The following is a 12,723-nucleotide window of genomic DNA, read 5'->3' as shown; positions in this document are numbered from 1 at the left end:
GTATTTTTTTTAATATTATCAAGATGTGTAATTAAAAAAATGTACTTTTTAAATGATAAGGTAAGAAAAAAATTATTTTCTAAAATAAAAATTCAAAAGTAAGGATTCAATATTATAAAATAAAAAATAATTAATTTATTGAATTTTTCATAAATTTATTATTAAAAAATATTTAAAGTCTTATTACTAAATATTGTTAGTAAAGAATTACAGACAATAAAAGGTAAGCATTTAATGTAAAAGTGATGTTGTTACAACAAGTAGTCATTAAATAGTTACAAAAATGTTTATGTACTTAATTGGGCAGTGTTAATTAATTTCATTTAGTATTATCATTAATATATTACAACAACAACTAATTTAGTAATTAGGGACCTGATTTGATAGATATTGAATTATTATTTACCTATAAAGGCCCCAATCCTTAAGTCCAATTAAATTTTTAACAGACAAGTTTTTATTTTTCAAATAAAATCATATTGTTGTAAATTAACATAAAAAAAATAATATATAGTAAAAAAAAAATATTATAAGCATACGTGGAAGCTAAACAATTTATAGTGCAAACAATTGTCATAGTAACTTTTTGATTACTATCGAAATTAGTGAATTCATTACATTTATTTGCAATGTAAATATGTACGGTGATAATTTAAAATTTTTCTTAGTAAATTATAAATTCGTTAAAATACATTTTATATTTTTTATGTGTAGAAGAAATGAGACTTAATTATTAAGCAACATGAATAAAAAATATACATTTTTTTAATCCTATATTTTTGCTTAAATTTTGTGGTTCGTTAGTAAATTTATTGTATTCTATTGTATTTGTTCAATTCAATGTTTTAAATTCCTGCATTTCGTTTATTTAAAATCTTATTGTATAAAATAATGAATCTATTTAAAATATTAAATATACTTCAAGTTAATAATTAAAAATGAGTCACTGAATAAAAAGCATTGTTAGCTGCAATAAATTTAAAAAAATACTGATCTAGAAAATAATCAACTTTTAAAATTCAAGTCAATAAAATGCAATAGTATCAAGGCGATATAGACCGTGGTGAGAGTAATTAAAGTATTTGATAGTCTAATAATAATAAAAATATAATTAATTAAATTATAAAAAAAATGGTAATTAGTACTTGAATAAAAATGAAAAATATTCAGCGTTAAAATTAAAACGCTATTGCCTACAATGTAATACTATACTCGCGTATAAATCTAGATTTTTTTTTTTTTTTTTTTTTTTTTTTTTTTTTTTCAATATTTTAAATATAATCTATTGGTGTATAAATTCTATCTATCGTATGTGTACACACTTTTGTTCACTTATCAGTTCGGGGTTTATTTGTCCTGCTGTCAGTGTCTCCTGTGCATTTATATGATAGCACTGTACAATATTTTCATTATTTAATAGGAAAAATTGGTTCGTTTTTGTAATATGGAAGCATTTTTATTTATATTTAAGATCTGACTTCTTCGGATCTTGTCACTGGTGTTTTAGATTTTTCTGTTGTTATTGTAGTGGTTTCAACAGTTTCCAAATTTGCGAGATCAGCTGCACTAATCTGTAAAATAAATCATTAGTATTATTTATTTATTTATTTATTTATTTTTTTTTTTTTTTTTTTTTTTGTTCATAAAATACAAATATGTCAGACAACACATAAGTGAAGACACAGCAAAAGCAATAAATTTAAGGGTGTGTATTAAATTAAAAAATAAAAATAAATTATTTGATAATAAATAAATAAATAAAATAAAATTTTAAATCAGCTGACCTCTACATTTGGTGGAAGTGTAATAGTAGCATGCGTTGTTGTTGTTTCAGTACCACTGCGTATTTCTCGTTCTATTGAAGTGCCTATTTTATGAATAAATTATATAAATAAAATAATAAAATAAAAATTATTATACAGGTTTATAAAATATAGTAGTTTTTATACTAATAAAAAAATAATGGCTGGAATACTAAATAAAAAAAATACGGGAGTATTATAAACATGACAATAGAGTTAGAAAATTTTTTTATTTTATTTAACAAATAAATTATTTTTAAAAAATTGCATTTATAATTTTTTTAAATTTCTACATGTCAATTTTTTTTGCCATAATTTATTTGTTAAATTATTTTAATCCGAAAAAAATAAAACTTACTGTTCACTTGTTCGGATTCGGTGGTCTCTGTCATTTCAACGTCACCATTGGCAGTTCCATTACTAGAAGTCTGCGAAATTACCGTAGTTGTTTTAACAACCAGCGATTGATTTTGTGTCGATATTTCTGATGTACGGGACGTGACTTCCATTTTTAACCCAGCTAGTCGATTATGGAGATCCTCTGAAGAAGTCGCATTTCTGAAAAGTGAACTGTTACTGCCAGAGCATGGCAACAATAATAATTAGGCAAAATAAATAAAAATATTAAATAAATCTCAAGAAGCCTGCTAAAGTAATATAAATTACTTATTGTTACTTACAGTAAATGGTCTTTAACACTATCAATAGTAATGTCGCCAATTGAACTGCGATCTTGTCGGTCATCATCACCATTAACATCGTTGGTGCTGACTCCAGGTCTCAACGTGGAGTCTTTCGACGTTTCACTGCTATGTGCTAAAATTTTTAAAGTTGCGAAATTTAATTATCACTTATTATTTTTAGTCCCTGTTAATCTGCTCTGCTCACTCGGGAGTAACTAATCCTATTTTTTTTTTTTTTTTTGTTAATTCGATTAAGACAGGAATAGGAAATCCATTTTGATTGAAGTAAAATTAACAATACAAAAGGCATGTTAAAAAATTAGTATTTTATGGATGCTAAGCACTTGTGATTTTTTTTTTTTTTTTAGTAACACTTGAGATAAGCAAAATATTGTTTTACTAAAGTCAAAAAATTTTTTATATACCCTTTTGACTTTAGTAACACGATATATAAAAATAAAAAAAAATAAATAAATAAAAAAAAAAAACTTACTTGATCCTACGCCATTTTCAACAATTCGTGGGACGGGTGTACTCTCATTATCCTGCGCCTCAATTTCTTTCTTAGCTGTAGCCTCAACAACAACTTCATCTTGTACTTCCTCAGTAGGCGTCGGTGGCTCTGGAACTGACCTTGCATTCGGGGGTAAATTTAAGGCACAGTGTGCTCTAGTGCTTTTAGTAGCAGATACAGAAATGCGTTGCAACTCGGAGCTAGAATGAAGATAAAGCGCTTCTCCAGATTTAGTGAAGGTCAAGGAAGAAATGCCATTGATATCCTCGCGCTTGATCGCAGCGGCGTTGATCTGTCTCCTGAGTTCCGGGATCCCGAGCACAAGACAGTCTCCCAGATTAGTCAGACAGAGAAGACAGGTCTCTTCGTGAGTACCCGAGGGTTCAATAGGGCACGTGAACTTGGCAAAACCAGTTTTGCGGACTCTGGAGCCTTCGTGAGCCGTAAGCTTGTACTTGCAAAACGGTTTAAGCGAAGGTAGATTAAATATCTTGAATTGCTCTTCGCTGGCAATGACAACCCGATGAGGAGCGGTCATGTCCGGTCCAGTAGTCACGCCTTTTTCCACCTCGAATGGTTCCGGCAGTGGAACGTTTGACCCGTCGAGTATCGTTATTGCGATCACGGGAGCGCGATGCTTCAATTGTATCTCTTTTCCCAGTGTGCAATTAACATCGTCTTCGTTCCGCCTAGCGCTTGCAGGAATACCTAGCGTGAATACGTAGACAGTACCATTGTTGGTGCCTGCCCAAAGAGTTGGTGTCGTATTTTGCATGCTTATTATAAAGCTGCGAGCAAAATAAACACTACGGACCATTGAACCCAAAGCGTCGTCCACTGGACGGGCTTCTACTTGTCGTTCGACTGGTTTTATATCCACTGGAGATAAATCTCCGCTTGGGGAGGCTGCCACGGGTACTTCTTTCTTTTTTTCCGCGGTTATCGTGTTCCGCGTGGGACTTGTATTTGCATTTGGCCGCCGCTGTGAGCGGCCTTTTCTGAGTCTTCTAAAAGACTCTCTCAGAGATTTTTTAAACGACTTCCTTCTGGAAATTGGCGTATCTCCAGATCCAGACAAATCGTTTGGATTTAGAGTACATTTTACGCTGACAGGTTTTCCTCTTGTGTAATCAAAAACTGCCAATCCGTGAGCAGTACCTGCTGCAATCAGTCCCCACTCGCTGTGGATCGCAAGTGCTGTTACTTGGGCCGGAGGGTACAACTGGACTAAGCTCTGTGGTTGAAATCCTACGCCAAATAAAACAGACTCTGTTCTCACTGGCAAGTGGTCGTGGCCTTTCCACACGAATCCGTCGCGATCATTTACAATGTTCATCGTTACGGCTTTTATCTCTTTCGTTATCGCCTCCGATGATATATTTGCGGTAATAATATGACCCGCAGTACCCGCGACAACCACAGTTGAGGAAAGTGGACAGAGCATCACTTTCTTAACTGCCAAACGTGGATCATCTGAGTAGGGGTCAAATGTCCCGACTTTTCTAAAAGGCGGCCACTCGTCCTCTTCATCTTCTTGAGACTGCTCCAGCACATCCAGATGCTCGCCCGTAAAAATCAACGATGAGTTGTATTTGTATAAAGGTCTTAGAGCGACGTCAGAAGCATCCCAAAATCTGATCGTTCCGTCTTCGTGACCTGTGAGCAATAATTCTCGAAAGTTTGATTTGTCACTTTCAAGTGGTTTTTTGCACAGCAAAATTCCGCCGTCAATTGGCCACTCTTTGTTTGAATATAAGTGTTCAGTTTGGGATTTTCCCGCTGATATTATCGACTCCCACAGCTCTGAGGGGACATTCGGCACGTGTTGCGAGCATGTTACCTAAAGTATAATAAATTACATAAGATGTTTGTAGATAAAGATTATAAAATTTAGTTTGAAAATTAATTTAGCAGATATTTGATCATTTTAATTTTTTAATTAAAAAAATGATCAAGTGACTGCTAACTAGAGTAAATAAAATATCTTACGGCACTGGCGTGAAGTGAAACTAGATAAGGCAAAGCCATCATTTTCCAGTCAGGATCAGTAAGATCAATAGCGATAATTTCCTCTTCTGCGAGGATTATCAGCGCTTCTGGAGATTTTGATTCCTTGCTGTCTTCATCAACCTTGGGCGTAATGACAAAAAAGTCGATCACCTTGGAAGTCAAGTCGAAGACTACATGCTTGGTTTTTGTCATTGCCGTGATAGTGTGTCGATCGCCGTAACTCGAACGCGGCATTCCACCAGAGAATAAAATAATTTCGTCATCGCTGTGGAACAAATGACACTCATTATGAAGGAAGATAAATTTTTAAATTATCTCTACATTTATATAGAGTTTTTACTGATAAATAAAAACAAAAAAAGGATGCTTACTCAGAGAGGGTGTAGACAAGAATTTTCGAGACAGCTTTACACGGGAATGGACCATAAAGAGTTGTTGGTTCCGAGGTATTGTCGCTTCCAGGACTCCAAAATGCGTAAGACCCATCGTTGTGAGACGAGACAAATCTATTCTCAGACACCCAGTGAACTGACTCCAACTGCTGGGCTGATATGAATGTCTGCGCACGGGAAAACAAACCCATCAGCTGCACTCACACGTTCGCCAAATCCACCCGACACAAACAGTAAGAATTTTAAGCGAATTAATAGTATTACTTAATATTTATATTAATGATTGTTAATTAATCTAACTACCCTTTTTATAAATTAAGTTTCTTACCTGCTGAGCTCCTGGAGTGGCTTTGTTCCACAAAACCATCAATCCTCGATTGTAACCAATCAAGATGCTGTCAGGATGTCCCGGCTGCTCGGCGATAGCTTCCACTGCGCCAGGATTTTTTTTGTAATCTTCCGGAACACTGTAATAATTATTTTTAAATACGTAAGTACTTATTGATTATTTAAAAAATTTTTTTCTGTTTAATTAAAATGTAGATAACTTACTTTTGCATTACTACGTCTTGGTAGATTATATTGTCTGTCATTGTAAATGTTTTTACGTTAAGTAGATAAATATTTCCACCTTCGGTACCAAGTAACAGATGCTCGCCACTTGATTCAAGACACATGGCGGATATTTTTTTTAATTTACCCTCCAGCGATAGTGACTTAGTTTCGACAAGGGAATTTTCATTAATTTCCCACAGATGTAATGAGTTGTCATCGCATAGAGATACCACTCGGCCCTGAAATTAAAAAATTTAGTAAGTAAAAAAAATTAATAACATTTTTTATTAATTTAAAATTAAATTAATTTATTTAATTTAAAAAATTAATAAATTTATTAATAAAAAAAAAATTAAATATATTTTTATAGTATTTTAAACTTAAATAAAATCACATAATTTTATTCTCTGACCTAGTAGAAATGTGTTAATCCAAATGTAACGATCTAATTAGTTTTATCCAGTTAAAAAATCAGTATACTCATAGTTCGTACTACTTGTATTGTTGTATTGCACATAAAACAACTCTGACGTCAATGCGGTACGAATAAAATATTAAAAAAAAATGTAAATATTATGATACGATAAAATATAAATTGAATACCGCAAGAGTAACTTAATAAATGAGAATACAGTATATATAGTAAATAAACAATAAATAAAAAAATTATATAGGCTTTTAATCGCACGTGTGCCTGTCATGCACATCAGTGCGTATCTAAACACATGGATGAACGTACTTTTTACTCGATCTAGACATTCATACACGGTTTGCTATTATCTTTTTTTTTCCGTACATTTTATTTACTCCTTTTTCCTCTTACTTTAAGAGATTGCAATAGTAAACATTCGAATGCTTGTACATTAACGTGTCCCTAGTGTATGGTAGTATATTATATACCAAAGAGTTGCATGTTCGCGTCCCTTTGAGTTATGCAATCCTTACTTTACTGAATTCTTGCAACCGGAACGTCAAGTAAGGCGGTATATCGCGTTTATGCGCGTGTGATTCTTTAAACAAACAACACTTAAACATACAACACCCCTTTAAGGCTTCGTTGTTATTATTGTCAGGGAGAATACTCGCACGCGCCAACTTCATTCCCAATCAGACAGTACGCACGTCTATATGTACTTGGACTATGGATTTTATTTTAACAATTAAAATTTACTCCCATGCCTTGAGAAAACTTGTTAACATCAACACTTTTTATTTATTTAAAATTTAATTTTTATTTTTATAATAATTTATTTATCAATTTATTAATAAATAAAATTTAAAAATTAATTTGATCAATTTTTTTAATGACGAATTAATTTAAAAATTTTATTTATTAATAATTTTAAAAGTAAATTGAATAAATTAAATTAATAATAAATAAAATTTTAAAATAAATTTGTCATTCAAAAATAGAAAAAAATTGAATAATTTAAAAAAAAAATTTAATTTTCTTTTTAAATATTTTAAACTCCTATTTTATATATATATATATATATATATATATATATATTTTTTTTTTTTATAAGTACTTTGTCATTATATATAGGATATTAGAATCATATAAATTTTTGACACATATGTTTAAAATAATACACGCATAGACTAGCGGAAAGTATTTTATAATTTTAACGTCACGTGAACCGGACATTTACCGTTAGCTTGCGATTCTTGCGAACAAAGAATCACGATGAAATGTTATATTAGTCTTTAATAGATTAAATACAAGTTGCAAAGCATAAGTACTATTTTTAATACTAATTTATAATAAGATTACTATCATATAATCTCAGATTTTACCTCATTTGGCAGAGGTATAATTTTAGTGACTGCAATTTCTCCGTTCTCCGTCGCATGTTGTCCATAAAACTCAACTCCAGGTCTTCCAAATCTGTTTTATTTAAATTAAGGATAATACTAGTTAAAAAAATTAAAATTAGTTACAATAATCTTATCAATAAAAAAAATCTAATAAAATTAATTATTGGAGATTGATTAAATTAAATTAAAATAAATAGCTTAAGTATTAATAATTTTAATCATAAAAAAAGATATTAAGCTTAAGAATAAAAAATACGCGGATGAAATACATTGTTGCGCTTTCGCGTCATTCGACTCTCACTCCAACAACTACACTACGAATAATTATGAGCAGCGTCTCTCAAACGTAAGTACCGCGTACATATGTTTTATTTCTTAACTCGTGTTTCTTGTAACATAATATTATAAAATACAATACAGATAAATTAAAAATACATACAATGATATCATTATCATTACAAATACTAATTGTACAGAACACAAAACGTGATCAAAATTAACAAAGCAAACGAATTTTATTCCTCGGAGAAAAACTAATAAATAAACTGGCAATAGTAATAGTAGTGGTAATGAAAATAATTTAAAGTTAGGTTTTATTTTTCGAAACATATGAGTCTAAATTTAAATTCACGCCTCTTCTTTTAGCCGCTAAATTTCGCGGTGATATATCGCTAAATGTAATACAACGACCCAGGTTTTATGTGTGAACTTTCGCCGGGTAAATTCTCATTCTACTTATTAACAATAATAATTATTAATTAATAAAATTAAAGTAAGCCAACGTTTAAAATTTTTTTCAATATTAAATTAGAACAAAAAAAAATTTTTTTTAAATTGCACTTACAATTTTTTACAAATAAAAAATACTGTAATAATTTTTTTAATGAAAAAAAAAAATTTTAAAACTTAATTTTAATTATTAATATTAATTACAAATATAATTATTAATTATTATATTACTTTTTGGCTTTTTGAGTGTCGGGTAATTTAATAATAATAAAATAAATAAATAAACTATACTAAGTGTATGTGGTACAAAAGGATACACTTTGATAGCTCCAGATGCTGTGCCGATTATCATCAGCCTTAAGCTCGGGTCCCAAGCCAAGGCTGTTGGCTTGTTTGGAAATCCATGTTGGACTGTCTGAAAAAAAAAAAAAAAAAAAAAAAAAAAAAAATTATTTAAATGTATTATTAAAAATATAACTCGATAAAATAAAGTATACAAGATAATATTAAATATTATGTCTTTATGAGCGTATATAATTCAAAGCGATAAAATATTTTTTACTCTATAAATAATTTTATCTTTTTGGTCTATTTTAGTTTTTATTCGAACTGACAAATCTCTCGATAGCTTAATTGATAAAACTGGACATTTAATTAGATATATTTCTTAAATATATTGATAAAGTAAATATTTTAAAAGTGCTACTGAACTTAAACGACTTTATCATTGGATTAGGCAATCGTAAATAATGTGTCAAATAAAATGCGATATAAGTTATTTTTTAGCTGTTTATTATTCGATATTTTTTAAAACATAAACATATTACGAGACCGGTTGGAGCGCATGTGAAATATTTATATTGCGGGTTTTAAACTGCTGTTTCACAAGAAACGTACAAAGAGCACAATTATTTTCCAATGCAATGCATGCTTTAAACAAAATAACACAAGTCCTTTGTGAAGTAATTGTTTTTATTTTTTATTTTTATTTTTTTTTTTTTTTTTGTTTTTACCGCAAATGTCAACGAATAATTGAGGTGATAGAGAATGAGTTGTTGATAAACAAGTAAAAAAGCTGAGCAATTGGATGGAGTACAATTTATAATATTTATATCAATTTAATTACTTAGTTCGAGATGACTAGCAATTTATTTAATTCGCGGAATCAATATTAAATAAATTAAATTTAATTACTTTAACTTGGAATTTTTTTTTTAATTAATTATTATAAGTATTTTGAGAATGATTTACATTTTTAAAGATATAAACTTATCCTGATACAATTTAATAAAGCAAAATTTGATTTATTTAGTTTTTTATAGTGACAGCAAGGTTGCTAGTTGCAATAAATAAATTTGTAAATAGATAAATTTAGCTCGTAAATTAATATAGTAATTTTAAAAGAAATAAAACTAATTTATTGTTAAAAAATTACTTGGATTTTTTCCGAGTAAATTGCTCAATAGCTTCACATAAAATAAATTGCAAAACATGAATATATTACAAACAATAAAACCAAATGGAATTAAGGATGTATGATTTGATATTTTGTCAAATGGACAACTTGAAATATGCCTAATGAAAATGGAAAGTACATGCTCGATGGCTCATCGATAGGATGACTCACTAGCTGATAATTTATGGTCTGACGTTCCTTAATTCCTGTTCTTCTCGTAACCTTCTATTCAGTATTATCCAAAAGTTTATCTCGGTGAATAAAAAATCTAAATAAATGTAGAATAAAAATAAGAGACCGTCAAATAGAAATATACTGGAATATCTAATGGAGAGACTTGAGAAGGAGAAACCAAGATTTAAAAAACTAGAATAATAATAATAAAACTCCTGAAGAAAAAAAAAAAAAAAAAAAGTTATATTATATTGTAAAACTGCATCTTTGGACGCAAATATCATGTTGCGCGGGACAAAGCCTTCCCATGCATAAAAAGCTAAGAGGGGACGTTGAAAACGAGTAGAAAATGAAAAAAGAAATATTTAAGTCCCTTTGGACCAACTGGGTGGCAGTTTACGGTTAAACAACTTTGAGTTAGGATTTTATACTTACAAAAAAACGTTTCCTGGCGATTTTACTATTTTACCTGACTTGATTCGTTAGAAAAATACTTAACTTTCATTTTATTTAAAAAATTTTTCCAAACCGACACACCGAATTCTATTTTCATTTAAAAATTTAAACGAATTTATTTATCTAAGATCCTTATCAAGGTGTAAGGTTGATAAGATACTATTTTTTTCAAAACTGTTTGCGGTCTTTGTCGTTTAATTATCTAGATACCGATTGATAAGTAACAACTGTTTATTGTTAAACTATATATTTTTAAAATTTATTATCATAACAAAACGAAAAAATATTTGCTTACAATAATGTGTACAGAGTTTTTTACTATTATAAATTAAATAATAAAACTAACATGGGTTAGTGTGTTTTATCGATCACGTGGGAACGTTCAATCGTTAATAAAATAGTAGGCGTGTTATACCTATTAGATAATTATCAAATTAACTATTTTTAATTTATAAATTAATTAAAAAAAAATTTTTTTTAATTTTTTAAGGACCTGTTGATCCCAAGCAGGTAGGCCACGTTTACGCTTTCATTGATAATCAGCTAAAACTTTCAGACTTATTTTAATGAGCACGATATTAAAATAAATATTTATATTCATGATTCATTATTTACAATTGCTCTACTTAATTTTGCCTTTTAAAATAATACTTTAAATCTTGATAATTATTCATTAAAATTAACTTAGCCGATATTTAAAAATTTTTAGAATTTTTTTCATTAAAAAAATAGCTTTAGTGTTATTAATTATTTACTAATAATTTAGTATTATTAATTAATTAGAATCTTGCATTTTAATTTTACACTGGATTAATTTCAAATATTTTAATTGAAATTATTTAAAAATTTTTCTGTCATTAAAAAGAGTACTTAATAAGTTTTTGGAGCGTTTAATGAACTAAAAAATATTTTTAAAAAATTGCACTTGTAGTTTTTTTAATTTTCTACAAATGACAATTTTTTTGTAATAATTTTCTAAATAAAAAAAAATTCTAAAGATTTTTACAAGTCAGTTAACTTAATTTTGATAAAATAATCACTGCTCCAAATTACCTGTAAAATATTAATGTCAATTAATCAATAATTACCAAAAAGTATTAAATTAATAATTTAAAAAGACAAAATAAAATAAATTTAGATGACAAAGACCAAAAAGAGCACCTGAGCATTGACACGCGATAGACTGGGGCGTCGTTGCAGCAGTCTCGGCATTCCAGCTGCGGTTTAATAAAACCTAACAGAACCCAGAATTATTATTAGTTACCTTTCTAAACGCAAAAAGATCCTTCTGCAATTTTTGACGTTCTGCCGTTGGCTGCTGCCCTTTCCCACGAATGAATTTCAGCATCTTGATTATTAAATAAACTATTCCAGGTTAAATAACTATTGGTAGTCCACCGAACAAATTCAATATGCCTGGACGTACAATTAACACTTCACTTACGGAACTCCACCTTACCTTTCACTTTCATAAAAGATTTAAATATAAAATCAAACGTTTTATAGACTCGTGTTGATGCACATAAAAGACACACATAGATATGTATACGTAGTGTTATAAGTACACGGGTTTTAACCTCTCTGATAGATTTAATTGCTCTAAAAATTTCCACAGTTCAGAATCAATGACGCCTGGAATTAAAATATTGCTTTTTTAATTTTTAATTACAATTTTTTTATTTTATTTGTTCGCGCGTTAATTTTTATACAATGCCGATTTATATTACCGTAAATGTCTGATACTACCGTCACTCGCAGCCGCAGCATGTCGTTCAAGTCCACTGTGATATGTCAACTGCTGTTTATTTTTCGCGGCTGGATTTTTTATACATTTTATAATAAAAGTTTTATTATTTATTTTACTTTTTTTTATTTATTTATAAAATCTGAATATTTAAATATTTAAATTTTTAAATTTAAAAATTTTAATTATTAAAATTAGAGTAAACTTTTTTTTTTTTTTTTTTTTTTTTTTTTTTTTTTTAATTTTATTTTATACGCAGAACACAATCACAAATTATAAATTGTTAAAAAATTTAAACTCCACTTCTTGCACTCGTGTATTATTACGTACAACGTATATTAAGCTGAGTTAAAAGTTAAAACGGAGCTGGAGAACTAGTCGCGTCAGACC

General features: G+C 29.1%; 1 protein-coding gene across 4 annotated transcripts; it reads right to left on the bottom strand.

Annotated features, from left to right (window-relative positions):
- Positions 1-134: 134 nt before the first annotated feature.
- Positions 135-12,502, bottom strand: L(2)gl (LLGL domain-containing protein l(2)gl). 4 transcript variants are annotated; one of them, XM_074238027.1, is made up of 13 exons: positions 12,317-12,502; positions 11,854-12,221; positions 8,821-8,918; positions 7,754-7,844; positions 5,954-6,195; positions 5,730-5,868; positions 5,381-5,595; positions 4,989-5,274; positions 2,979-4,839; positions 2,483-2,618; positions 2,161-2,378; positions 1,785-1,867; positions 135-1,571 (listed from the first exon to the last, which is right to left on the bottom strand). In XM_074238027.1, the coding sequence occupies exons 2-13, from the start codon at positions 11,935-11,937 to the stop codon at positions 1,467-1,469; spliced, it is 3,558 nt and encodes a 1,185-aa protein (XP_074094128.1). In that variant the 5' UTR covers positions 11,938-12,221; positions 12,317-12,502; the 3' UTR covers positions 135-1,466. The 4 variants fall into 4 exon arrangements, with proteins under 4 accessions (XP_074094128.1, XP_074094129.1, XP_074094130.1 ...); XM_074238028.1 differs by having other exon boundaries at positions 12,336-12,473; XM_074238029.1 differs by having other exon boundaries at positions 5,381-5,568; positions 11,854-12,501.
- Positions 12,503-12,723: the final 221 nt, after the last annotated feature.

This window comes from Cotesia typhae, unplaced genomic scaffold (genome assembly GCF_013202065.1).
Source record: "Cotesia typhae breed Kobodo isofemale line unplaced genomic scaffold, CoteBio_Ctyphae contig_22, whole genome shotgun sequence".
In the NCBI taxonomy this organism is placed as follows: Eukaryota; Metazoa; Arthropoda; class Insecta; order Hymenoptera; family Braconidae; genus Cotesia; species Cotesia typhae.
Note: the sequence above shows the minus strand (reverse complement) of the source record. Positions and strands in the feature narration are given on the sequence as shown.